The 26,837-nt window shown below is 66.7% G+C and overlaps 1 protein-coding gene across 8 annotated transcripts; it reads right to left on the bottom strand.

The window, feature by feature from the left end:
- Positions 1 to 507: 507 nt before the first annotated feature.
- MTA1 (metastasis associated 1) lies at positions 508 to 26,262 on the bottom strand. Of its 8 annotated transcripts, XM_070065466.1 has the most exons (22): positions 25,447 to 25,677; positions 23,434 to 23,489; positions 17,814 to 17,881; positions 14,518 to 14,611; positions 12,320 to 12,370; positions 11,796 to 11,925; positions 11,200 to 11,263; positions 8,951 to 9,068; positions 6,842 to 6,944; positions 6,384 to 6,483; positions 6,022 to 6,210; positions 5,793 to 5,867; positions 5,503 to 5,561; positions 5,111 to 5,226; positions 4,695 to 4,846; positions 4,408 to 4,597; positions 4,240 to 4,329; positions 3,349 to 3,501; positions 3,195 to 3,230; positions 1,435 to 1,466; positions 1,127 to 1,278; positions 508 to 1,038 (listed from the first exon to the last, which is right to left on the bottom strand). In XM_070065466.1, the coding sequence occupies exons 1-22, from the start codon at positions 25,545 to 25,547 to the stop codon at positions 888 to 890; spliced, it is 2,280 nt and encodes a 759-aa protein (XP_069921567.1). In that variant the 5' UTR covers positions 25,548 to 25,677; the 3' UTR covers positions 508 to 887. The 8 variants fall into 8 exon arrangements, 7 of the variants coding, with proteins under 7 accessions (XP_069921567.1, XP_051684138.2, XP_069921568.1 ...); XM_051828178.2 differs by lacking the exons at positions 23,434 to 23,489; positions 25,447 to 25,677 and adding an exon at positions 26,086 to 26,257; XM_070065467.1 differs by lacking the exon at positions 3,195 to 3,230.
- Positions 26,263 to 26,837: the final 575 nt, after the last annotated feature.

Genomic DNA, 26,837 nt, shown 5'->3' with positions numbered 1-26,837 from the left:
TCCACCAAACCCTGGTGTGAGAAAGGGCCCCAGGGTCTGAGCCTTCCTGGGGCCGCCCTGCCTGCTGCCCCCCCCCCACACCTATCTGCAGGACGGTCCAAGTGGTTTCTATTTTCATCCCCAGGCTGATTCCCGTATCACAGGGCGCTCAAGTGGGCTGGGGGTGGGGCACAGGGGACAGCACTCCGGGGGAACTGAGGAGCCCAGGCCAACAGAAACCTGGGGCTGGCTTGCACCTGTCCCCAGGCCAGTGAGGCTGGGTGCACGGCAGGCCCGGGGGCCTGCTGAGGTCTGAGGAAACCCTCACAGGTGAGGTGTGCAAGGAGCGGGGGCAGCCTCGGCTCCAGCTGGGGCACAGCTCAGCCAGGCGCAGGGCGCAGTCTCAGCGCGGCCCCGCGGCCCCGCGGCCCCGCGGCCCCGCGGCCGGGGAGGTGGACACGGGCGAGGGCGCCCTCGGCCCACTCCCTGGGGCTGAGGCCGGGAATGAAAGACGATGGAAGGGCTGGGTGGGTTTTTTTTTCTTTTTATGAGATTTTTTTTGTTTTTGTTTAATATGAAAATTACTTGAAAAGACAAGGGGGCCAACCCCAACAGGCAGCTCGGCCGCCACCGGCCGCACCGATCTAACATTCCAGGTGAAGTTACAGAGCTCAAGTTCATCTACAAAAAAAGTAATAAAAATAAAATTTAAAATGGCACCTTCAACAGAACATAACAAAGCCGCAGGGCCCGCCTCGGGCAGGCCCGGCCCCTCTGCTCCGCTCCAGCCGGAAGTCAACACAAAGCTAAAAACAACTGCTCGGCATTCTCGGAATAAGTTAATGGCGCGCGGGCCGCGTCTGCAGGTGAGGGTGGGAGTGGGGCGCTGGGCGGGGCTGGGGGGCGGCCTAGTCCTCGATGACGATGGGCTCGTCGTTGACCGGGGCCGGCGGGGGCGGGCGCAGCGGCAGGGCCTGGCTCTGGCGCAGGGCGATGGGCTTGTAGGGCCGGCGGGCGGCGCGCTTGGTCTCCGAGGAGGAGAGCAGCTTGCGGATCTTCCTGCGGGCGGCACGGGCAGGCGGTGAGGCCCAGCGGGCGCGGCGGCCACCCCGGCCCGGCCCGCCCAGGCGCCCGGGCAGGGCCCCACCTGGTCTCCTCGGTGGCCATGTAGAACACGTCGTCGGGGGCGTCGATCCAGTTCATCCGCCGCCGCTTCACCGGGGGCAGCGAGCCCCCCCGGATGAGGCGCACTTTGGTGGGGTACGACTTCCCATTGAGCAGAAGGTTCCGGCTTGGTCCCTGCGGCAGATGAGGAGTGAGGCGGTCCCCAGGAGCCAGGCCCCCAGGGACTCGGGCAGACTCCGCCCAGGTGGCAGGGGGCCCTGGGCACGGCCTACTACCGTCCCTCTCCCCAGCCTGGCCAGGCTCGCGGTTACCCCACGTGGCACCTCTTACCATGTGCCGGGTCTGTCCATGGTTTGCCAGACCTAACGGGAAAGGAGAGCCAACTGAGGCTGGGCCCCCAGAGCAGGGGACACCCCCCACGGGCCTCTAGGTCAGCTCAGGCTCCAGGCAGGCGGCAAGGCGGCCTGAGAGCTGACAGCCAGCTCCGTGCACACGGACCCTGGGCGACGCCAGCAGGGCTGCACTCAGCACAGCCAGGGCAGTCACACCTCTGCTGGCCGCCGCTGGGCCCCGCAAGGCCGGGCTGCACCTGGCCTCTCCCCAAGGGCTCAAGATGCCTCACTGGCCGGGGCCTTCACACTTGCTGGCCCAGCCATGAGGCCTAGGACCAGAGCACCCAGGAGACTTTGCTGGAGCTGGGTCAGGAAGGGGATCCCCCCACCCCCCACCGGCCTACAAGGCATGGGTGAGCCAGAGCTGGTGCTGGGGCGGCCCACCCCCCAGCAAGACCCCAGGGTGTTCGTGGGCAAAAGCTCTCTCCTAAAAATTGAAGCCTGTGTGCGCCCCCACTCCCAATTCCCTGCAAACCAGCCTGGGACTTGGTTAGGCCTTCCCCAGAGCTGCTACACTCAGCTGGGTGGGCGGGCCCAGAGCAGCGGCTCCATGGCCCCGTGCTATCATCCCAAGGCCCTGTGCCAAGGGACAGCCCAGCCCCAGAGCTACTTACCCAGGTAAGTGCCTACCAGGGTGGCGGGTTGGCGGGAGGAAGGAGACAGAGTTAGGTGAGCGCGGGCGCGGGTGGCCCCCGGGACACGATGCAGCAGGCAGCAGGCGGGTGGGCGGTTAGTGAGGGAGGCTCCACAGCACTCAGCCCACGCCGGACACCAACCCCGCCACCCCAGCCAGCCCTGAGGCCCAGTCCAGGCCCGGCCATTCCCCTCCAGGGGCCCCGCCCCGCCCCACGGGGTACAAAGCCACAGCTGGACGGAGGACCTGAGTTTTGGAAAATGCAGCGGGAATAAACAGACTTTTATTTAGCTTGTTTGTTCCAAGCTTTTTATGAAACAAAGCTGGGAGCTCAGAGGCCTGCTGACAAGGACGCACGCCCACTCGTGTTCCCAGGGCTCCCGTCAGGGGGTGCAGACCCCAGAGCCAGCCTCGAGCACGGGCAGCAGTGGGGCGCCCACACAAGGAGACGGGGGCCAGGGCATCCTCGTGTCCAGAGGGACTGGCCGCCCCGGCTGCAGTCGGCACGCGACAGCCAGGGCTCAGTGCTCTGCAGGTTCCCGACGGCAGCCCAGAGAAGGCAGCGTGAGGGGTCGCCCACTGCCTGCTGCCCCTCCCTGGCCGGGTGCCTGGCCAGCAGCTGGGCTCAAGTCTACCTACTCCTCCCCTACAGGGGTCTGGGGTCCTGAAGCCCCCACCCCAGCCAGTGCACAAGCCCGAGGCCCAGGCAGCATTGCAGGCACAGCGGGGACAGCCCCACGCCCACGCACAGGCGCGGGCCGAGAGCATGCGGCAGTCACAGCGCGACGGCAGACAGCACGGGCGGGTGGCGGGGGCGCCAGGGCACACGTGCAGGGACAGTCCAGCATGGCACAGAGCCAGGTAGGGCCGAGGTCAGGGCCCCAGGGCTGCCGGGTGCTGCACCGAGTGACAGATGAGGCCAGGGGAGTCGGGACTGGCTGTGGCCCAGCCACGCGGCCTGCCCCCGCACGTGCCCTGAGCCACCCGCTGGGGCTGACACGCGGGCAGCACAGCACACACAGCGTGGCGACGGGCCGGCCGCGAGCGGCTGCCCTGGGCCTTACCCCTACTGGGCATCAAGAGGCGCTTCTTCATGTTGCCTGGCAGCGCCAAGGGACAGAGAGGAGAGAAGACAGGTCAGCGGGGCCGCGGCGCCCGTGGGGCTGCGTGGGGCCGCGTGGGGCCCAGGGCCGGCAGGCGCCGGCAGCCCGGACTCACCGTCCACCCCGTTGTGCTGCTCGTAGCTGCGCTTGCCCAGGATGGTGGGGGAGCCGTTGTTGATGACAGGGGCCGACTTGGCCGGCGTCAGGCTGCAGAGGACACTGGAGGCGCTCCGCACGGGGTCGGGCTTCGGAGGGCGCGGGTGCGTCTCTGTGGGGACAGCACAGGCAGGGTCGCCGCCGCCCTGATGGAGGCAGCCCCTTGGGGACTCGGGGGTCCTTGGCAGGCCCACACCATGGGGCTCCCTGGGCGGCTGGGGCAGTGGCCTGCTGGGGTAAGCTCCTCTCCCCTGGGTGATGGCCAGTAGCTGACAGCATCCAGACGCAGCCCCATAAACACAGAGCCCATCAGGCCGCCTTCACGTCCAGGCCACCGGCGCTGATGGCAGAGGCCTGGCTGCTGGCCCAACACTGAGCTGATCGCCTGCCAGCCCGGCCCTGGGGCCCAAGACCCAAGAAAGCAAGCAATGCCGAAGCCACTTCTGCCTGCATGAAGGGTACTTGGCTCACGGTTCCGGAATGTTCCCTCCCAGAAGGAAGGAAGGGCCCCAAGCCCCTCCCACCCAGTGCTCTGCTCGCTCTCTCCCAGCAGAGGGCCTGCAGCGGCCTGGCCGCCGTCCCCTAGGGGCGCTCTGCTCTGGGAAAGACCTCCCTGTGGGCAGCGAGCAGCCACCCTGCCCTGGCCTGGACCCTGGGGGCAGGGGTGAGGAGGCCTTGCACCGGGGGGGGGGGGGGGGGGGGGACAGGGCAGCAGCTTGAGCTACCTGGGCTCCTAAGGACCCCAGGGCCAGGGACAAGGGCAGGGTAGTGGGTGAGGGTCTCCTGGCTCCAGGGCCCAGCGTCCAAGCTGCCTTTGGGCCGTACCTGGGATGCCCCGACCCCGACTTACCCAGGTACCGCAGCACAGCCTCCAGGGGCTTCCTCACTGCCTGCTTCAGCACCAGCGGGCTCTGAGACGCTTCCGGCAGCCGGGCAGTGCCTGCGAGGGGACCAGGCGGGGTGAGGCTGCGCCCTGGTCATCCCGCCCTCCTCGGCATCTGCAGGGACGGGCACTCACACTCGGCCTTGATGGCTGCGCTGTTGATGGGCATGTAGGGGTGGCGGGCAGCATGCCAGGGCCGCAGGATCTCACGGCACAGGCGCCGGGCGATGCGGGTCAGCTTGGTGGTGTGCAGGTAGAAGGCCTGCCGCGTCTTCATGGCAAACTTGGGGCTCCCGCTGCTCCGGGCTGGGACGCCGTGGGGACTCTGCGGAAGGGGGCGCGAGGCCCCGACACAGCGCCATGACCGGGGGCCGCGGCGGCAGCGGGCAGGCGGGGTTGGGGCCGGCACGCCTCCTGCTTACCGTGTGACTGCGGTTTGGTCCTGGCCGCTCTCCGTCTAACCGGGTTGGCATTTTCAAGCCACCGTATTTCTTCCAATACGTCCAACAAGACGCGCAGAGACGACACTGCATGTGAGGGGGACCCCAAGAATACCACTGGTAAGACTGTGCGGCTACGGACAACAAAGTTGGAAATAGACGGATTCTTAAGCAGAACCAGCGATGCAGAGAGCATTCCACGGTGCCCCCCGCCACACCCCCCAGCGGGCCCAGGACTCCCCACCCGGGGGCACCCCCACATACCTCAGACCCCCCCCCACCAGACCCCAGCACTGCGGCAGCCCCGGGCGTTGGGGGCCCTCCCAGGCAGGGGCACGGGCATGGGCACTCAGGGCCGCGCTGGGCACCGCAGGGCGCGGCCAGCACCAGGCACTTACTGTAACAGCTCTCGCAGGCCCGGCCGGCCACAGGGCTCTGGCCCGGCGCTCCTGTGCCGTTCACCACGCTGGCCTTGACGTTGTTCACGCTGATCTGGTTTGGACTTGGCTTGTTGCTTAAGAGGGAGGCAAGGGGAAAAGTCACAGGATCCGGACTGAGGATGCCCCCAGCCGCTGAGGACGGCTCCCCAGGCTCTCATGGGCCCAGCACCAAGGCAAGCTCAGTGGCCAAACCCAGGGCCCCAGCCTCCCCACACTGGCCACCCCACTAACTGGGAGGGCTGACTTGCCAGGGGCTTCTGGGATGTGGCCCCCGCCCCCCAGACCCAGGCCAGGGTCCCCTGCGCTGAGGGAAGGCGGCCCCGCGGCCCCAGGCCCCAGGCAGCACTCACTAGTTGGGGATGTAGACTTGCTTCAGCTTGCTCTCTGCTTCAGCAGCTTTCAAACGTTTCTTAAAGCAAAAGAGGGGCAGAGAGGTCACAGGCTGGACGGGGGCTGCAGCGCAGACACCGGACAGCGAGGCAGGGGCCCTGGGAGCTGGCTCTCTTGGGGAAGACTTTGGGACCCCAGAGACGCAAAGCCCTGGCACGGAACGTTCAGCCAGGGCTGCCGGGGCACCCAGGGGCTCTACAGCACGCAGCAAGTTCACGGGGCGCAAAGCTGCCGGGGGACGCGGGCCCACCTGCTGCACGTATCTGTCGGTGGTCTTCCACATGTAGTAGTACTCGATGATGCTAGTCAGCGACTTCCATGGCAGCTGGGCAAGAGGACAGTGCATCACGGGGGCAGCCCCGCTGCGGCCCCCCCGTCCCCTCCGAGACCCCCACCCAAGCCCCGCTGCCAACACTGACACGGCCAGGCCAGGGCCCCTGCCCAAGGCCCAGCAGCCGCCCACCGCCCGGGGCACTCACGAAGTCCTGCTGGATGTCCGTGAAGTCCTTCCCGTACTTCTCCAGGGCCTCCTCGAAGAGGTTGGCCTCCGACGCCGACCACTCCTCCATCTCATCCCTGCACAGAACGGGCCCGCCCTGCGGCACGAGGGCCGAGATGGCCTTGGAAATGTCGTAGATGTTCTTGTGCAGTGTGTCCATGGCGTGGAACTGTGGCGACACAGCAGGGGCGAGGGGCCCGGGGTCTTTTACCTGAACCTGCATCGTGGCCCCACGCCCTCGGTACCTCCTGGAGAGGGCCCCTGGCCACAGCCTCCACACACACTGACCGAAGCTGGGTCCTCCCCAGGTCCTGCACGCCTGGGCAGGTGCTGGACACTCACCAAGGTGATGTCTCGGGAGGCGGCGGCGGCACTCATGTGCAGGCTGGGCTGTCGCACGGAGCTGCTGCAGTCCAGGGCACGTGCGAAGGTGCCCACCGAGCTGGGGGACGGAGACAGGCTGACCCTCAGAGCCCTAGGAGCGGGGCAGCGCCCGCCACTCCCAGGGCATGGCTGCCATGGAGTCTACAGACTACAGTGGCCACAGCATCTGCGGAGCCACCAGGACACTTGGGGAGTGGCTGCCACGGCCTGTGTGCCATGTGGCCGGCTGCACAGCCCAGCCCCTCCCAGCGGAGCACCCAAAAGGCCAGGTGGGCTGGGTCAGCTGAGCCTCCTGGGGATGCCAGGTGAGGGCCCAGAGGCAAGGCTGTGGGCCTCGCCGCGACCTCAGAGCCAAGGCCACACGGTCTCCCCGACACCAAGGACCCCAGGTCCCTTCTCCAGTACCCAGAACTCACCGGGCTACCACCAGGAACTGGTCGATTTGCTTGTCTATGAGTGGGTTGTGGGCCTCCCACACCTTGGTCTCCAGCTTGGACTGGTCACGGCCGTCCTCCTCACCTACAGGGAAGCGTGCACTTGCGGAAACCACAGAGGGCCAAGGTCCGAGCCACGGGCCTGCCTGCTCCCTGGGGTCCCACAGCACAGACGATGCGGGGTGGCCAGCACACAGGCACTCGGGCTGTGGCTTCCGACATCTGCAGACAGCACCCTGGGGCTGCAGGCACAGTGAGAGGACAGAGACCCACATGGGCCCAAGGGAGAGCCCACCAGGGACGCGGACCCCGGTGCTGGTGGCTCCAGAGTGTGACCAGAGAGGCAGCAGAAGCTCCCAGCCCTCACTTTGATCCAGACGCACTCGGCTGTGCCATCACAGCCCCCTGGTGCCTTCACCTAGCACCCCAGTGTGGTAACAGGCAGAGCCCAGCTCCAGCACCGCTAACCTACACACAACCAGGGCTGGTCTGTCCTCTGGGAGCTCTCGGGAGGGTTCTGATGAAACAACCTTTTACTTCCAAAGAACAAAACCAGAGGGCCAGGGCTGTGGCACAGTGGGTGGGGCCGCCGCCTGCAGTGCCAGCATCCCATATGGGCGCCGGTTCAAATCTCAGCTGCTCCTCTTCCTGTCCAGCTCTCTGCTGTGGCCCGGGAGTACAGTGGAGGATGGCCCAAGTCCTTGGGCCCTGCACCCGCATGGGAGACCAGGAGGAAGCACCTGGCTCCTGGCTTCGGATCAGCGCGATATGCCGGCCACAGCGCACCAGCCGCAGCGGCCAGTGGAGGGTGAAGCAACGGCAAAAGGAAGACCTTTACTCTGTCTCTCTCTCATTGTCCACTCTGCCGTCAAAAAAAAAAAAAAAATCTGACCCTTCTCACAGGGCAGCAGCCCCTGAAGGCTGAGCAGGCTTGGCCACGGAAGGGTCCATGTGGGCCCAGTGGGCCCGGGGGGCTGACCGTAAGGGCTGCAGGGGGAGGAACTGGGGCTTTCTGTCCGCGCAGAAGCGTGGCCCGTGTCCAGCATCATGGGTGCATCTCCTTCCTCTGCCCACTGAGACCTCTGTTGGCGCCAGGACTCCCAGGGCCTCAGGCCGACCCTGCAGGGCGGCAGCAGCACAGCCCAGCCCTCGCCGCTGGCCAGGCACAAGCACGGTTTTGCATCCCTTCAACAGGATGTGGCTCAAGGAGCTGTGGAAGGTTCTAGAAGCCTCGTTCCTGCCAGCCAGGCCAATGCCCCTTGGACTAGCGGCCCATGAGGTTCAGGAGGCGGTGGGGCTGCAGAGAGGCAGGAGGCCCCTCCCTCGTGGCTGCGGCTCAGGCTCAGGCCTTCTGTGGTCAGGAAGGGGTCCTGGGGGTGGCTGCTCCACGGTCTCTGGGGAGCCCCAGCACCCTCCTGACCAGCACGCAAGCAGCCGAGCCCAGGCCCTCGGGTCAGGGCGTCGCCACGCAGTTCTCCCCAGGTGGGAGCTGGCGTGGGTTTCACGGTGGACGTGGCTGCCCAGGCTCTGCACCAGGCCTGCAGCTCAGGAAGAGACCAAGCAGTGAGCCCAGCAGGCAAGGATGCTGCCGGGGACGGGGCTGGGGCCGGGGTCCCCAGGCTGGCGAGGGCGGGCCCTGTGCACAGGGACTTGAGGGAACCCTTCACCGGCCACTCTGGGCCATGGTGCAGCATCCCAGCCCTGCTGCACAGCCAACACACCGCAAGCAGCCAGCCCACGAGAGCCAGGTCCCGGCCACGTGCACAGAAACAGGAGGCGGAAGTGCTGGAGGAGGGAGCTGGAGACCAGAGGGACGAGGCCCTAGACCCTCGAGCCCAGTCCCCTGGTGCCAGCCAAGGTGCCCCAGGCCCTTCCAGGCTCCACAGCTGCCCAACGAGACACAGGATGGCAGGTGATGGCTCAAGTACTGGGGTCCCTCCCGGCACCTACAGGTGCTTGGGGAGCGACCCACCCACCAGCACCTCACTCCCTGTCTCCTCGTTTCTTAGGGAGACAAACTCCTGCCATGCAGGACAGTCCAGGGCCACACTCTGCCCCGGCTCCTGCCGCGGGCCCCACCCTGCGCCCTACCTTCCTTCAGCAGGTCAGTGATGTCGGCCTGGTACCGGTTTCCCACTCGAATCTCTCCTTTGTCCGCCAGGAGGGTCTTCTGCTGGGGGTCGTAGACCAGCGAGTAGAAGAAGAAATCCTGAAACAGCACACACAGGAGCCCCTGCTTGGTCTGTGGGGCCCACAGCTGGGAGCCCCACCCTCGCCTGGGGAACTCTCTGCCCCCCGACACGGGGCAGGGTGTGGAGGGCGCGTCAGGCAAGAGATCCATGCACAAAGCAGGCGCAGGCACGGCACGGCACGGCACGGCAGCTGGGACGCCACCCCACACCCGGCTCAAGCCCAGCTTCCTGACGCACCCTGGGGCAGCAGTGATGGCTCAGGGAACTGGGTCCCACCCGCTGTGGGAGGCCTGGACACAGCACCCCCCATGGGAGGCCTGGACACAGCACCCCCCATGGGAGGCCTGGACTGAGCACCCCCGTGGGAGGCCTGGACACAGCACTCCCCATGGGAGGCCTGGACTGAGCACCCTCGGGTGAGGCCTGGACACAGCACCCCTGTGGGAGGCCTGGACACAGCACCCCCCGTGGGAGGCCTGGACACAGCACCCGTGGAAGGCCTGGACACAGCACCCCCGTGGGAGGCCTGGACACAGCACCCCCCATGGGAGGCCTGGACACAGCACTCCCCGTGGGAGGCCTGGACACAGCACCCCCCGTGGGAGGCCTGGACACAGCACCCCCGTGGGAGGCCTGGACTGAGCACCCCCGGGGGAGGCCTGGACACAGCACCCCCCGTGGGAGGCCTGGACACAGCACCCCCATTTGAGGCCTGGACACAGCACCCCCCGTGGAAGGCCTGGACACAGCACCCCCCGTGGGAGGCCTGGACACAGCACCCCCCGGGGGAGGCCTGGACACAGCACCCCCGTGGGAGGCCTGGACACAGCACCCCCGTGGGAGGCCTGGACACAGCACCCCCGGGGGAGGCCTGGACACAGCACCCCCATGGGAGGCCTGGACACAGCACCCCCGGGGGAGGCCTGGACACAGCACCCCCGTGGGAGGCCTGGACTGAGCTCCTGGCTCTCGCAGGCATCTAAGGAGTGAACCAGCAGACAGAACCAGTCCTGGCTGCCCCACCTCCGGTCCAGCTCCCTGCCAGACGAAGTCCCAGGCCCTGGCTTCGGCCTGACCCAGCCCTGGCTGTCGTGGCCATATGGGGAGTGAACCAGCAGATGGAAGACCTCTCTGTCTCTCTAACTCCACCTTTCAAATAAATCTTTTTTTTTTTTTTTAATTAAATAAAAGGAAGGAGGGAAGGCAAAGCAAGAAGCGCAGTAGTGACGGCGCAGGCGCAGGCGCAGGGTGTGCTCGGGCTGCAGGGTGCCAGTCAGCGGCTCGGGGAGGCCTGATGACGGCCCTCGCTGCACCACGCGTCCCCGCTCAGCAGAGTGCTGAGTCGCCGGGTGAGAAACACGGAGTCCACCTCGGCCTGGCCGCCCTGGAACGCCTGCAACATGACCTGACCTGGTGACGGCTGCTGAGGCCACCACGTCAGCCGTCCATGGCGCTGCCGCCGCCTCTGCGCTCTCCCTGCACGGCTGCCCCACGCGAGGGCAGGGCTCCCAGCACTCAGCACGCATGAGCCAGCACTCGGACCTGCCCGGGCTGTCCTGACACGCTGACACGGCCATCGCCCGCCGGCCCCCGTTCACTGTCCTTGCTCCACGGATGCCTTTCTGCCACGTCCCCAGGGCACCCCACTGACCTCGCCTCTGGGCACGGCCGCCCACGCACGCGTGGTCCCTGCTGGCACTCCTGTTTCTAGGCTTTGCACGTGTCACCCCGGGCTGCTGGACACAAGGCCCTCAGGCCACACGTTCAGCCCAGACAGGCAGAGGCCTGGGAGAGGCTAAGCGCTGGGCCTGCCCCTTACCTGCCCCTAGGTGCTGACCCACACCCTGGCTACTCCAGACTCTGTGTGCCTCAGAAAACCGTGCTGGTGAACTGCCCTGGGGACACCGGGCCGTCACCCAGGAGGTGATGTGGCGAGCAATCCCCACGGCTCACAGGTGCTCCAGTCACCTGCCTCAGGTGCCAGCTGTCCCAGGTCAGCAGGGGTGCAGGCAGCCAGTGCAGATCTGTCCACTGCCTGGGACCAGCTGGGCCTCCTGCACTGACCACGCCCCCTCAGGGAGGGCCTGGCCTTCTGTGGGTGCTGCAGGTGGGCAGGGCTGGACCTGCCCAAGCCAGGCTGAGTCTCACCTCCCGCTCCAGGTAGGACTTGAGGGACTCCGTCTCGTTCAGCAGCGTCACACTGCACTTGCCCCTGTGGAAGAGGAGGATGTGAGGGGAGGGGCAGGTGTGGGGGGCGGGGGCAGGTGTGCACCTACGGGGGGGCAGGTGTGTACATGATGCGGGGAGGGGCAGGTGTGTACCTGACGGGGGGGCAGAGGCAGATGTGCACCTACAGGGGAGGCAGGGGCAGGTGTGTACCCGATGGGGGGAGCAGGTGTGCACCTGACAGGAGGCAGAGGCAGGTATGCACCTATGGGGGGTCGGGGGCAGGTGTGTACCTGATGGGGGGCAGGGGCAGGTGTATACCTGACAGGGGGGCAGGGGCAGGTGTGTACCTGACAGGGGGGGCAGAGGCAGGTGTGTACCTGATGGGGGGGGCAGGTGTGCACCTGACGGGGGGGGGCGGAGGCAGGTGTGTACCTGATGGGGGGGCAGCGGCAGGTGTGTACTTGATGGGGGGGGCAGCGGCAGGTGTGTACCTGACGGGGGGAGGGGCAGGTGTGCACCTGACGGGGGGGCAGGGGCAGGTGTGCACCTGACGGGGGGGAGGGGCAGGTGTGCACCTGATGTGGGTGGCAGGCAGCGACTCCAGCTGCCGAGACAGGAACAGCTCTCGGTGCCGCAACTGGTGCCTGAGCCGGTCGGGCAGCTCCTCCTCCACTTCCGGGCTCTCGGCCTCCTCCTCTGCTTCCCCTGTAGGACAAGAGCCCTCAGGACCGCCCTGCCCACGCAGGGTGGCCCCAGGCCCCTGCCCACCCCAAGGAGCCACAGTGCCCGTTCTTGTCCAAGCACCCTGAAGGCTGGGCTCTCCCCTGGGCATCAGGGGAAGGAGGTGGGGACAGGAGTCCGGCGCTGGCAGAGGAAGCAGCAGGAAAGGAGGAAAGAGGAGCAGCTGCCAGGCGGCTGGCACCGCGGTGAGCAGCAGGTGCCACGTGTCCCAGCCCCGTGGCCAGGCGGCCCCGCATGGCCGCAGCAGGGCCCGCTGCAGCTGCAGGACACCCTCGGGGCCGGGCTGCATGCAGGCGGCCTGCGCAGGTTCCGCCCGGGGCAGGCGCGAGGATGCGTCCTCACAGAGGGCAGCTCTTACCTTCCTCGCCGCTGTCGGCGCCCGGTCCGGCTTTATGGCAGACTGACAAGGCTATGCAACAGACAGACAGCGCCCAGGCGGCAGTGTCAGCGCCGCGGCCACTCTCTCCCTGCCCGGGCCTGACCCAGGGCTGCGTGGCCAGGGGGCAGGGCGGACACGGGGGCCACAGGCCTCCTAGTGGGCCCCAGCCCACCCCAGTGCCCCAGCCCCTTCGGGCAGAGCCCTGACAAGCTGTCACTAAGAACCCCTCCTGTACACACTCCCACCTCCCCAGCTGGGAGCGAGACCTCCAGAGCCTGCCCCTGGACACCCAGGCTGCTGGCCCCTGCCCTGCACTAAACAACAGAATGCCCTCTGGAGGCCACGGTCATGTCTCTGTCCCTCTCCCCAATCAGTGCAGCCTGATGGCTCTCTGCTGCCCCTAGTGGTGGCTGCAGGAAGTCCTAACACCTTGCCCAGCTCAGGGAAAAACAAGACTTTTGCCATTTCAATCAATCTGGATAATCTGGGGCTGTTCCAGGCAGGCCTGGCCCATACTCAGGAGCTCTGCTGAGACCCTCCCCACGCTACAGCAGCCCCCATCCCAGCAGTCCAGGGCCCCTGAGTGTGCTAAGGATGGCACCCGGGTCTGTACACCCCCAGCAAGCCTCACACCACCTCCCCATGCTGGGTGCAGACTGGAGACTGGGACCCCACACCCAGCACCAGCCCAGGAAACAGCCACACTACAGCCTCAGGAGGGAGGAGCCCTCCCCAGGTCCTGCCTGGCCATGGGAATGCCCAGTCCCTCTCCTGGGCTCCTGTGTCACCGTGCCTTGCTTCAGAGGGAGGAGGGAAGGCTCCGACCACAACCTGACCGAGAGGCTATCGGGGACGAGGCCTGCAGGGGTCCGGCCTCCTGCCTGAGGCCTGCGCTGGGCACTGAGCAGGGGTCAAGGATCTCCGTTCAAACCTTCATGCCCCCCCCCCCACAAGCCCAGGATGAGAGTCCTACACAGACCCTGCCTCTTGCGACAGCTTTCCAAGGAAACAGCCGCAGCTGGGAAACCTGCCTCTCTGGCAACCAGAGCTGCACGGCCTGGGGCTCCCTCCAGCCCTGACCAGCTTCCAGGGGGAGCCACGGTACCCTCAGTCCACCCAGGCCCTCTACCCACCAGGACGCACAGGCTGCCATGGCTAGCCCAGCCCTGGCCAGCTGCCCATGGGGAGGGACAGGCCCCGGCAGGAGCAGGAGCCACTGTGCCAGCCCCGGGAGCCACACTGCTGGGCCGTGCAGCTCACGGGCTGGGGGACGAAGGGCAGCGTCCGGCTTCCCCCACTCCTCAGGCTCCCCACCTCTGGGGGACCACCTACAAGCCCAACTCTCCACGAAGCCAGACCCAGCCCTGGGCCAAACGGATGCTTCCCCGGAAGCTTGCAGCCTGTGGGGCTCGGCCAAGAGCTTGCTCCGCCCTTCCCCCACTGGGGGCCTGCCCAGGACACAGAGCCCAGCAGCCCCACAACCTCCTCCCTGAGCCGCCAGCAGAGGCTCACTCACAACCAGCGCCAGAGACGCCGGCTGGGCCCACGGCACGGAGCGCCTCACCTCACCCCACGCCCAAGAAAGCCCTGCCCAACCCTCCTGCAAGGCCACCCGGGCACGCGCAGGTCCCACCCCAGTGACAGAACCAAGCGGCCCCGGACAGCCTTCAGCAGGAAAGGCCCGCTGTGGCCTGCGGCATGGTCCGCAGACGAGGGCCTCAGGCCGCCCTGCTCCCGGCCACGCACCCCCAGCAGGGGCAACTCCACCAGTCCAGCACCTGTGGCAGGTGACACGCGGGAGCCTCCCCATGCCCCTTCGGGGCTCACCAGAATGAACCCCAAGAGGGACACCGCTCTCAGGACGACAGGAGGGACCCTCTCAGCAAATGCAAAGAGCCAGTGAGTCCAGTCCAGGCTGAGCCTGGCCCCCCTGCCACGGGCGGAGCCTGGGGACCTTCCGGAGGCCCCAAAAGGAGCAGCCCGGCTCCAGCCCACGACAGCAGGGACTCAGTGAGCGCAGAAGGGCCAGCGGGGCGACAGCTCACGAGTGATCAGCCAGGGCTCCGAGGGCAGACAGAGAGGAGAGAACAGAAGAAGCAGAAGGCGGCCTCCCGTGGCCGCGGCGGAGCCCTGGGACCCCCAGCCCTCCCTGCCAGGCCAGGGGCCGCCGGACTCACTGGCATGCTTGTCGGCCAGGGCGATGAGCGTGCTGGAGATGTCCCGCCTGCGGTAGAAGCACACCACCTTGGCCTCCACGTTCCCGCTGGCCGTCTGCAACAGCAAGCAGAGGTCAGGAGCACCGCCCCTCCTGCAGGCCCCAGGCGTGACCCCAGGGGCGGGCACAGCACACACGCAGCAGACCCCCGAGGCACCTTGAGGCCCCTGGGGTCGGGGACCCCGGCAGGGAGAGAACCCCAGGGAGCTGATGCACCAAGGACTCGCCCCCCGCCCGGGGCCCAGGGCAGAACACGAGGGGCGGGGGGGTCACACCAGCTCCAGGAGCCCCGCCCCAGCAGCCTGCCAACCCCACCCACCTTGGCCCGGCTCGGCCCTGGAAAGCCTCAGAGGCGACTCTGAACAGCACTGGCCCTCCAGCCAGGCCACGTGGGCCAAGCAGGTGCCAGGACAGGCACAGGCTGAAGGGGACCCGCAGCAGCCCAGCCCCTCGCCGTCTGTGTGCGATGAGGGCCACACGAGCTGAGCACCCACAGCTCTGATGGCCCTAAACCCATCAGCCACGCTTCTGCTGTGCCACCGGGCTCAGCTCACCCTTACAACGCTTGGACACCAGCCACCAGAGTGGAGCACAAAAGGTTTTTTTAAAAAATGGTGCACAAGGTGGGGGCAGTGCTGTGGTGTAGCAGGTAGAGCTGCCACCTGCTGTGTCGGCATCCCAGTGGGCGCCGGTTCCAGCTCTCTGCTATGGCCTGGGGCCAGCGCTGCAGCTCAGCAGGTTAATGCCCTGGCCTGAAGCACTGGCAACCCATATGGGCGCCGGTTCTAATCCCAGCTGCTCCTCTTCCAATTCAGCTCCCTACTATGGCCTGGGAGAGCAGAAAATGGCCCAGGTACTTGGGCCCCTGCACCCACATGGGAGACCCAGAAGAAGCTCCTGGCTCCTGGCTTCGGATCGCCGCAGCTCCAGCTGTTGTGGCCATCTGGGGAGTGAATCAGTGGATGGAAGACCTTTTTCTCTGTCTCTACCTCTCTCTGTAACTGTCTTTCAAATAAATAAATCTTTAAAAAAAAAAAAAAAAGAAGATGGCCCAAGTGCTTGGGCCTCTGCATCCACGTGGGAGATCTGGAAGAAGCTCTTGGCTCCTGGCTTCGGATCAGCGCAGGGCAGGCCATTGTGACCATCTGGAGAGTGAACCAGCAGCTGGAAGACCTCTCTCTCTCTCTCTCTCTCTCTCCCTCCCTCCCATTCTGCCTTTCAAATGAATAAGTAAATTAAAAAAAAAAAAAAGGGGGGGGGGCAAGCAATGCAAGCACTGTAGCTGACGTCAAAGCCAGGAGACTCCGGGCGACACCACCAGTTCCCAGGGCAGCCCTGTGGGCGTCTCCAGGTCTCCGGTTCTCAATAGCAGGGCTGGGGGCTGGCGCTGTGGTGCAGCAGGTCCAGCCGCCACCTGCCTGGCCAGCATCCCATAGGGACAACAGCTGGAGTCCCAGCTGCTCCGCTTCCAATCCAGCTCTCCGCTGCGGCCTGGGAAAGCACTGGAGGACGGTCCAAGTGCTTGAGCCTCTGCACCCACATGGGAGACGCGGCCTGGCCCAGCCCCAGCTGTTACGGTCATTTAGGGACTGGGAGATGTCTCTGCCTCTGCCACTCTAACTCTGTCTTTCAAATAAATTCTTTAAGAAAATTCCTGCCTGCAGCTGGAACCCTGTACAATCCTGACTGTTGTGTCTCCAAGGTCCCCGTGTGCTTCGTCCTACAGCTCCCGGACGCCCCCGGCAGCCTCCTCACCCCTGCACCCAGCTGCACTTCCAGAGCCTCGCTCCACGCTCTACCGCCCTTCCTCCCAGAGCCCCAGCGGGTCTTGCTTTGCTTTGTTTGCTTCTGTGCCCTGCAGCAGCTCTGTCCCCGGCCCGGCTGCGGCTCTGGGGCGTGTGGCTCTGCTGTCACAGGGAGGCCACGGGACTGCTGTCAGGGAGTGGAGACCCAGGCCCCTGTGCACCCGCGGCCCCGTATGGGGTGGGGTTTGATGGAGCTGACTCAACAGACTTTCTTCATTAAAAGAAAACCTTTTAAACAGAGAAACACTCAGAGATCACTGCTTCACCCATTGGCTCACCCTGGACACCCACAGCCAGGGCCAGGCCAGGCTGAAGTGTGGGTGGCAGCCATCACCTGCTGCCCCAGGTATGGGAGCGGCGTAGGGACCACTGCACCCAACACCACCCACCACGGGCGGTCAGCTTCGGGACCTGGGCCCCGCGGCATGGGCCGAGCCTCCCCTCCCACCCCTTCCCTCCTGCTACGGCAGGGGTGTCTGGTGAGACAACACAGGGCAGAGTCCATGGTCAATCTGCTGCGGCCACCCAGGGGCCCCTGGACACTGCCCAGCCTGGAACCCTGGCACAGGGCCCTCCTGCGAGGGCGCTGGCTCCAGCAGCCACAGGGCCCTCAGGGGACTCACCGTGCCCCTCGCGGCAACCCGTAGCCTCCGCCAGCCCTGGCACAGGCACGCAGCTACCCCTGCACACCAAGGCTGGGGAGGGGCAAGGGCCAGCCGGCTTGGGCCCCAGTCCGGCCACAGCGCCAGTGCAGACGAGAGGGAGTTGGAGACGCCCGGTGCCCATCACACACACCACCACTCGGGGTCGCGGCTGCGGAGGGCTCTCGCTCCAGCTGAGGACACCAGCCAGCCCCCCACCTCCCGCCAGGAGGAGCCTGCTGCTGCCTGGCCCAGCCACCCAGGGTGGAGGCAGATGCTGCACCCGATGCCCCAGAGCCCCCAGCCAGGCCCAAGGCAGCCCATCCTGTCCCATCCCCAAAATCCCCAATGGACTCTGCCACCACCACGAGGTCCAGGTAGGCAGCAGCTCAAGGCCGGCCTGGCATGGGCCAGGGTCCACGTGCAGAGCTCCTGCGGGAGGAAGGCCCTGGTCCCCGACCAGCTGGAGCCTGCACACACCTAGCTACCCAGACACACACACAGCCCTTGGGGCTGTGCTGGGCAGAGCTCCTGGTTCAGCAGTGCCCACGTGCCAGGGCCTGCAGCTGTGGCTCTGAGCCCAGCGGCAGGCGGCGAGGCCAGGGGTACGGGGTGCTGCTCTCTGCACTCTGCTCCCGGGCACCCCGGCCCCTCCAGGAGGCAGTGTCGGGTCTGCAGGTGGCCCGAGGCCATCCCTGGTAGATGCCTGCCAAAAGCCCAGCTGTGGCCCCGAGTGGGCCAGCAGACAGAGCCACCGGAGGCGGTCATCCACACTGGGTCCCTGGGCAGGGCCAGCGCTAGGAGCCACATACCTTGTTGAGCTCCTCGATCCTCCGGATCAGGTACGGGTTGCTGGACGAGTTCTCGAAGTAGACGTAGTCTGTGAACAGGAGAGGGCGTCACTCGGAGCTCCGGGGCACCAAGGCAGGAGCAGGGAGGCACCCAAGGAGGGAGGCGCAGGGACCCAGCCCAGCAGCGTGCAGGGCTTCCCCTGCCCACAGCCCTGGGGACGCCTTCCTGCAAGGCCCGCCCTATTGGCTCCCACTGGTCTCACCCCCATGCCGCAGCTCTGCCGAACTTCCTTCCAAAGACACAACTCACAGGGCAGAGCAGCCCCCAGACAAAGTCACCCTCATCCAAGCACAGGGACATCAGAGTGCCGTCCACAAGGTCCCCTGGGACCAGCCACCAGGTGACACCTCTCCTTGTGGGGAGGCCCAGGAAGGCAAGGTCACAGCCACCACCTCACACCTGCTCTGCGGGTGAGGGCTACAGGTGCAGCCACCCCCGGCCCAGTGCTCCCAAGGGGACAGGGAGCAAACCCCAGCAAGGGCAGCACCCAAAGGAGCCCCTGTCCAGCAGAGGTCAGGGCCGTGCTGTGAGCTTCTGCGAGGTGGCTGGGGGCATCTTGTGTTGCTGGCACCAGTGCCCCCAGGGGAGAATAAACCAATCGGTGCTACCAAAACCCATGGGCTGCCCACCAGCCAAAGGGCAACTGGGAAAGGACGGAAGTGACAGCCAGGTTCCCTCCCAGGTGGCAGGAGGGCCCTGCACTGAGGCCACGCTGTGCAACAGCTCGGGGCCGCCGGCAGCGCCAGCGTCCCAGGTGGGCACCGGTTCTAGTCCCGGCTGCTCCACTTCCAATCCAGCTTCCTGCTGTGGCCTGAGAAAGCAGTGGAAGATGGCCAAGTGCTCGGGCCCCTGCACCCCTGCATCTGGAAGAAGCTCCTGGCTCCTGGCTTTGGATCGCCCTGCTCTGACCACTGCATTCATCTGGGAAGTGAACCAGCAGATGGAAGAGCACACTCCCAGCTCTGCCTTTCTGTAACTTCCAAATAAATCAAAATAAAACGAAGCACTAACAGCTGCTGGATTCTCTGCTCAGCTAAGTCTCATCACATACAGATTACGTCTCACCACGTACAGATTACGTCTCAACAAAGCTTTTCCAAAAAGCTCTCCATCAGTAACCTAAGCTTTCACTCCTACGGCCCAGACACAGCAAATTAAACCCCATATACCCACCCTTGCAAAATCTAGAACATCCCCCTGTGGGGAGGCCGGGGTCTGTGCATCTCACGGAGGCGAGAGCTCACAAGCCGGCCACCACCCAGCACCGTGGCAGGGAGGCCAGGCCGAGCGCTGTGGTGGTGCCAGTCATGCCTTGGCGAGGGAGGGGAAGCAGGAGACGGCCATGATGGAAAGAGTGAAACCCAAGTGGCCAATCCAAAGCACCAGCCGACAAATCCACGGCAGCCACACACCCAGGGGCGAGGGGCTTCCGCTGTGACTGGGTCGGGGTGTGGCGACAGCCAACGCCAGCTCCCCTGCAGCTCCCCCGAACCTCTGAGCTCAGCAGGGGCCCTGAGAGGCAGACTGCCCGAGCTGATCGGGACGCATGCTGCTCCAGCCCTCAGAGCCAGAGCAGAGACCACAGGGCCACCACCCACGTGTCACGGGGCGGTCAGAGAAACCCCAGCCCTGCTCCCGAGAAAGGCTCTTGGTGCACGTCTCACCTCATGGCCACATCCGCTTCCCACCCAGCTCTCTGCTGATGGCCCAAGTGCATGGCCCCTGCACCCATGTGGGAGACCGGGAAGAAGCTCCTGGCTTCAGCCTGGCCCAGCCCTGGTCGTTGTGGCAATCTGTGGAGTGAACCAAGGGACAAAGGATCTCCAACACCCACCCCATAATTCTGCCTTTCAGATAAATAAATCTTTAAAAAAAATCCACAAAAAGGTTTTTAATACTGGAAGGATGAGCACGAGGGCACAGGCAGCCAAGCCACCACCTGCAGCGCCCACATCCTGTGTGAGAGCAGTTCCCGTCCCAGCCACCTCCCAAGGCACCCCGGGAGGCGGCGGGTGGTGCTCAAGGGCTTGGGCCCCTGCACCTGCACGGGAGACCTGGCGGAGCTTCTGGCTCCACCCACTGCGGTCATCTGTGGAGCAGGCCAGCAGGTACAGACCTCTCTCCCTCTCTGTCACTTTCCCCTTCAAATACAGAAACCTTGACACCACCTGAGGCTGGGAACCTGCACCGGGCGAGAGCACCTGCAGCCCACACTGGTCTCCCCGAACCGTCTCCCGCCTTCAACTGCAGCCACGTGCCCAACAGCTGCGCGGAGTTCCGGGACCCCTTCCAGCACACCTCTGGACCTGAAGGGCGTCTGAGACCCTCACCCCACGACCAGCGGCTTCCAGGCACGGCGGAAGCGAGAGTGCTCAGCTGGCAGCGGCCCTGCAGGCCAGCCTGCCATGAGCCCACTCCCCGCCCTGGGCGGCTGCGGCCACCAGGGATCCCTGAGCAGCAGGCCAGGCGCGGACAAGCTGCCGAGCTCACTTGGTGGTGGCTGACCGTGGTGAACAATTCTTCTCACACTACTCAGCCTTGGCTGGTGCTAGGGCACAGCAGGCTAAGCCACCACCTACGACACCAGCTTCCCACACGGGCACCAGTTGAGTTCCGGCTTCTCTGCTATGGCCTGGAAAGGCAGCAGAAGATGGAGCTCCTGGCTCCAACCTGGCCATCGCAGCCGTATGGGGACTGAACCACAGGATGGATGGAAGACCTTCCTCTCTCCCTCTGTAATTCTGCCTTTCAAAGAAAAAATCATTTAAAATAAACAATAAGACACAGCAAGTCGTCCAGCTGCTCATGATAAAGTCAAGAAACTTTGACAAAAATCCTCGGGACTGACGGTCGGATGGGGAGGAACGGGCACCTGGGCTCCCAGTCGTCCTGCAGCCGAGCCACGTCCCGCGGCCCTGCCCAGCGCCTGCCCAGCCTCTCTGGACGCGTTCCCACCGGCTCCCCACTCGGGAACTCTGGGCCCCAGTCCATGCTGCCCTGCCAGCCGAGGAGCGAGACCCCACCACACCAGGGGTGGCGCACGCACCTGCCAGTGACGCACGCAGGGTCTCACCTGCGGAAGCAGAGCTGCGGCGGGGACAGTGCAGACAGACCCTCAGCCTCTGCCCTGGCCCCTGGCTCCATGTGCTGAGGCAGAGGCAGGACGAGGCTTGAGACCAGCCCGGGAGAGCCCCTGGGGAGGTGAGGGGACTGGAGGCCGAGTCGGGGACTGTACCCACAGCTGCTCAGTGAGGCTTGGGACCCTGTGGAGGGCTGCACCACGGGGCATGGGAGCCCCACCCTGCACGGCTGTGTCCTTTGTAACGTGCCCTGTGACAAACAGGGAACCCCAAGGAAAGTGTCTGCCCAAGGTGATCACAGCCAAGGCAGGGATGGCGGAAACCCCGACCTGTCACCGGGCAGGCAGAAGCGCCAAGTGACAACCTGGAATCCACACCTCCGCCTCAGCCTCACGGCGCTGCCTGGGCAAGAGCGTCCCCTGGAGGGCGGACCGTGGCTGGCCAGGGGAAAGGCCCAAGGCTTGGGGACCAGGGACTGCTGTGTGCTGGGCTGAGAATGAGCAGCACGGTCTGGCTTCCCCGTGCTCAGAGGCACCAGTCGTGCCCATCACACGTGCAAGGCCCCGCCTGGAACACGAGTGACCGCGCGCGTTCGGTTCTGCCCACCAGGCGTTACTGGCGGGGGCTGAAGTCTACATTTCACGAAAGTTTCTTTTTTCCCGTGTCACCCAGACAGGCAGAGGGCTGCCCGGGCCACAACAGCGGTTTCGGCCACGCCGTCTCCCACGACGGCTTCTGCGTGGCCCCCACCCACCTCCATTCATCCTGTTTCACAGAAATGAGCGAGCCAATTGCAAACCTTCTGAGAAAAGCAAGCCACAGAACAGGTCAGTGACACAGAGCACAGCCGAGTCGGGGGAGCCACAGCCCCTGGGCTGGCTGGGCTGAGCCCCCGCGACTCGAGCAGGCCGTGGGCCATGAAGGCAGAGCCCGCACCAGAGGTGCACAGCACATGACGCCGGCCTGGGCAGTTCTCAGCTGCACAAAACGCACGAGCGCCGTCGGCTGCAGCACTGCCACTCACAAGCTCTCTGGGCCCTCGACCCACGCCGGGGAGCCCGTGCTTGGGTTCCTGCACCCACGCGGGAGACCTGGCCAGAGCTCCTGGCTCCTGGCTTGGGCCTGGTCCAGCCCTGGCTGCTGTGTGCATCTGGGGAATGAACCACAGAATGGAAGATCTCTCTGCCGCTCTGCCTTTCAAGAAGTGAAAATACATCACAAAGAATACAACAGCTCAAAGGTGCGTGCAGCCTCCTCCGTGGGGATGGCCCAAGACACGGGCACAGGTGCTTCCGTGGCTGCCGGCAAGGGCCTGGCGGGATCATGGTGGGTGGCAGCCGCTGGACCCAACAATGGCCAGCATGGGCACCTTCACCCACGCCGCCTGTGTGCAGCCACACGCGGGAGCAAGAGGGGCTTGGGACTGTGGGACTCCACTCCGACACGGTGTCCTGGCCGGGGAACTGCAGGGACAGGAAATGGACCCATGTTTGCTGGGAGAGGCACGGGGCACTCGTGGCATTACTGGCACGTGATGAGGACCTGTGGTGGTCACATACCCATGCACATTTGCCAAAAACCACACAACTGTGCACGTTCGTGAAGAACACGCCCAGAACCCTCACCAAGGGGCCTGTGGTGCTGCCACCGCACAGGAGCCCGGGCTAGACCCAGCTCCCTGCTGACGTCCTGGGAGAGCAGGGAAACTGACCCAGGTGCATGGGGGACCCGGATGAAGCTCCTGACTCCGGCCTGACCCAGCCCCGTCCAATGCGGCCATTTGGGGAGTGACCAGTGGGTGGCAGACCTCTCCCCTCACTCACACACAGCAGCTCTTACTGGCAGGAGCTGCGACGGAGCAGACCCGGGAAAAGCAGGGCAAAGCACCCAGGAGCTCTGGGCCCAGCGTCTGCGCGCAGGTGCAGCATCTCCACCTGCCACTCCCCAGCCCCAGCAAGAGCTCAGGACACCTGAGCCACATTCCCCTCTTGGGGGGACGCCTGCGGGCCGTGCTCCCTGGCTGTCCACAGCCCCTCGTTCACCCACGCTGTGCTGTGGTCAACACAGGGCGGACGGCAGCAGAACCGAGACCCTCAGCACAACGCCGGCTCCAGGAATCTCATCTCTGCAAGAGAGCATGTGGCCCCGGCCAGGGGTCAGCCAGATGCAGGCCCTCTGCAGAGCCCAGTCAGGGACAGAAAGCAGAGTGGGTCAGGGGCCGCGACCCGCACTCACAGGCTGCTAAGCAGCTTTCAGGGGGGGCAGCACCATGTCCTTCCCCGGCCAGCTCATCCCCGCAGCAGCTGTGGCACAGCCTGGCACCAGGAGGTGCAGAGCTGGGCCTTCGGGCCTGGGGGATGGGCTGTGACCCCCACGCCCCTGTCCAGCTCTGCCTTATTGCCACTAGGAAGACAAGGCGAGGGGCAGCGGGACACGAGGAGGAACACCCTCCAGAGAAGGCACACTGGGTGCCAGGGTCCCCAGAACAGTCCTTCCTCACCTGCTGGGCTCGGAGTATGACGTCCAGCGGCCACGGCCACGGCCAGAGACTGCTTCCTAGACCATTCGCTCCAATTGCTTTTGTTATTAACCCAAGAGCTCAGCGGCCAAATGTTTCTCTTAAAACAATAAGACAGCCCCAAAGCAGGCACAGAGGCCCCCTGCTGCTGGGGGTAGGGGCGCCCAGACGGAGGCTGGCAGCTGTCCCCCCGGACAGACCCCCAGGTCCGCCCGTGCCCCTCGGCCCACGTCCCAGGTCCCCACTGTGGACGGCAGACTCCGCGTCTCGCTGCCAGGGAGGAGGGCCAGCAGCTTCCAGAGGCCGCCCCTGTGCAGGGGGCGGGGCGACCACAGCCACACAGGGGACGGTCTCTGTCCCAGGCGGGGTCTCCATCCTGGGGAACGCCTTACTTGACCAAAGAGCGTCCATGGAAAAATAAACACCAGGGCTACAACAAAAGAAGTCCACGCACCAGCAGGAGGCAGGGTGCAAAAGCAGGGCCCAACGCGGCCTCACGCCCCTGCAGCTCCGGGCCCTGTCCCCTTCTGCAAGCACAGGACATCAGGACCGAGCGAAAGCTGCCCAGGGTGGGGGAACAGAGAACAGAACCCCAAACTGCAGGAGCGGTGGGTACAGCGGCCGGGACACACGCCAATCACACTGGCAGAAGACTGCCCAGAGGTCCAGGAACCCTGACCCCGGCCAGGGCCCCTGTCCAAGGCCAGGCCTCTCTGCCTAGGCAGCTGGCACAAAACCTGGCCGTGGCACCTGCAGCCCCCCAGCTAAGACACAGGACTCCGGGCAATGTGATGTCAGCTAGAACTTTCTAGCGCACGTATGTCCCACGCACTGAGACCCCAGTTCTGCGCTCTGAAAGGCCCATGGGCCTGGCCTTTCCCAGGAGGCTGGGCCAGGACAAGACCACAGGAACAGGCCCCGCCCAGGGCCGGTCCCTCACTGGCCACTCCCCCAGGCCACGGCAGGACGAGAGGCCCGCTGTCAGAGGGGCAGCGCCTTCCTGTCCCCCACCTGGGGGCTCAGGCAATGCTGAGCCGAGATGCCAACAGCCGTCCACCATGGGCACACGGCATGTGCGGCTCCGTGTAGATGGCATGGGGCCCACCTCTGGGGTTCCTGGGGCCACGACCCCAATTCTGCCTCAGGCTCTGCAACCCCAGCCACAGACAGGAAGTAGAAGCTGGCTCCACCCGGCACCGTGGGCTCCAGATCCAAGCCACCCCGCCCTCAAGGCACCCAGGTGGGCCCTGGGGAGCTGCTGCAGGGCACAGGGAAACTGAGGCACGCTGTGCAGGGGCCACCACGACAGGGTCCAGCCTGGACTGGGGGGGCAGAGGGAGAAGCTCCCCAGGCACATCCCAGGCAGGAGGTGTCCCGCCTGCTGGGCTGGGGGCCTGGGCAGGGGTCCTTCCCTCCAGAGCCCACCCCCCCACCCCCCGCATGGCATGGCCACCAAAGCTGGGAGGTGCCATTCTGCTCCCTCACTCGTCCCTCCACTGGGGCTGGGAGTCACCAGCCAGGAGCTCCCTGGGGCAGCAGCGTGGGCCAGGGAGGTGGACGAAGGGCCCCTGTCCCCCAGCATCTTGGCAGGGAGTGTGGACTGCCTGTGTCCACCCAGGGCCCCGCGGGCAAAGGTGTGAGCTGGTCACTGCCCACCCCGAACACCAGAGGGCCCCGGGCACACCGGGCCCAGGCTGCAGGGCTGGCCTGGCTGGACCACGCTCAACCCAGACTCCATGTCCGGCTCAGGCCTCGGTGGAGAAGGGGGGGTGCAGACAGGATCGGGGGGTACTTCCACAGCTATGCCTGCCCTGCGGGGTCACTCCGCGGTGGGAAGGGCGGCTCACGACGGGGGGGCGCCACCCCGGGCTGGGAAGGGCCTACCTGAGGCACAACGCGGGACCCCACGCAGCCGCCCGCGCCCGCACACGCACACGCAAACTGGGGCGAGGCCCGGGCCCAAGGAGAACCGGCCGCCCCCCGCCCAGGCCTCACCCGGCGCTGCCTCGCTGGGCTGGGGTGAGCAGGAGGCAGCGAAAAGTTTGGGGTGACTTGGAGGCTACTGGGGATGAGGGTCCCCGCTGACGAGCCCCCATCCCCAGCGCGGCCCCCACGGGACGGCCCCAGGCCCAGCTGCAGGAGCGGCTCGCGGGGAGGCCGCCCCCAAGCCCCGGAGAAACCCGGCTCCGCGGCGCTGGCGCCCCGGCGCCCCCACAGCCCAACGCCCCCGAACTCCCGCGGCGGCGCGCGCCAGCCCGGCCACGTGCTCCGCTCGGGGGCTCCCGCCAGGCCGGGCCCCGGAGGAGGCCCCCGCGCCGGCGAGGGCCGCGCACGGCTCCCGGCCCGCACCCCGCAGCCGCCCCCGGCCCAACAGGTGGGCCAGCCCCCGCCGCCCGGGCAGCTCGCCCACCCCCGCCCACCGGCCCGGCCGGGCCGGCCCGGGGCCATTTTGGGTCGGGGCGGCCGGGGCGGGGGCCGCGCGGAGGGGTGCGGCGGGGCGGGGGCGGCCGAGGCCGCGCCGCGGGGGCGGGTGGGGGAGGGGCGGCGCGCCGCGGGGCCGGGGCGGGGGCGCGGGCCGGGCCCGGGGGGCGGCGGGGCCGCGCCGCGGCGCATAAAGGCGGCGCCGGGCCTTACCTCCGACCCTGTACATGTTGGCGGCCATGTCCGGGCCGGCGGCGGCGGCGGGGCCGCGGGCGGGCGCGGCGCGCGGCGCGGGCGGCCGGAAAATGGAGGCTGGGGCGGGGGCGGCGCGGGCCGGGGCGGGCGGTTTAAAGGGGCCGCGCTGCTGCCGCTGCCGCCGCCGCCGCCGCCGCCGCCGCCGAGGCCGCCGAGGCCGCGCAGGGACGGGAGGGCCGCGGCGCGGGCGGGAGAGGAAGGGGAGGAGCGGCCGCACGGGGAGGGGCCTCGGGCGCCGCCGCCCACCGCGCGGGCCGTTACCCGACCCCGCGCCGCCGCGGCCGCGCGCCTGCCCGGCGGAGCTCGCCCCCGCGCCCCGGCCGGAGCCTCCCGCCGCGCCTGCCCCGGCGGGGTCTACACCCCCAGCACCCCCGGGGACGACTGCCGGCCTGCCCCGAAGCTCGGGGGTTCAGGTCTGGCCTGGAGGCGGCCGCCCCGCGGGGCCCAGCCTTTGGCGCCAGTGCTGAGCCTTCTGTGTCCCCGACGCTCAGCGGGCAGCCCCCGCGGGCAGCCCCGGACTCGGCGGCCGGGTCTCGCCCGGGGTGCAGGCCGCTCCCTGCGCTCTGCGGGGCCAAGCGGGCGCCGCACCGGGGCTTCCCGCAACGCCCGGCGCAACGTGACTGCGTGCCCCGCGCTCGGGGAAGGCCTGAGGGTCGCACGGCCCGGGCTGCGGTGGGAGGGAGACGAGGTCCGGCCTGGGGGGCGCGATG

This window comes from Oryctolagus cuniculus, chromosome 20 (assembly GCF_964237555.1).
Source record: "Oryctolagus cuniculus chromosome 20, mOryCun1.1, whole genome shotgun sequence".
NCBI lineage: Eukaryota > Metazoa > Chordata > Mammalia > Lagomorpha > Leporidae > Oryctolagus > Oryctolagus cuniculus.
This window is presented reverse-complemented; position numbering and strand designations above follow the sequence as displayed.

Coding starts and splice junctions, on each gene's coding strand:
- MTA1 (XM_070065466.1), bottom strand. CDS start 25,547: ATGGGGGCTCGTCAGCGGGGACCCTCATCCCCAGTAGCCTCCAAGTCA. Junction 23,490..25,446: donor GCCCAGCGAGGCAGCGCCGG/GTGAGGCCTGGG, acceptor CGAATGGTCTAG/GAAGCAGTCTCTGGCCGTGG. Junction 1,279..1,434: donor ATGGACAGACCCGGCACATG/GTAAGAGGTGCC, acceptor CATCTGCCGCAG/GGACCAAGCCGGAACCTTCT.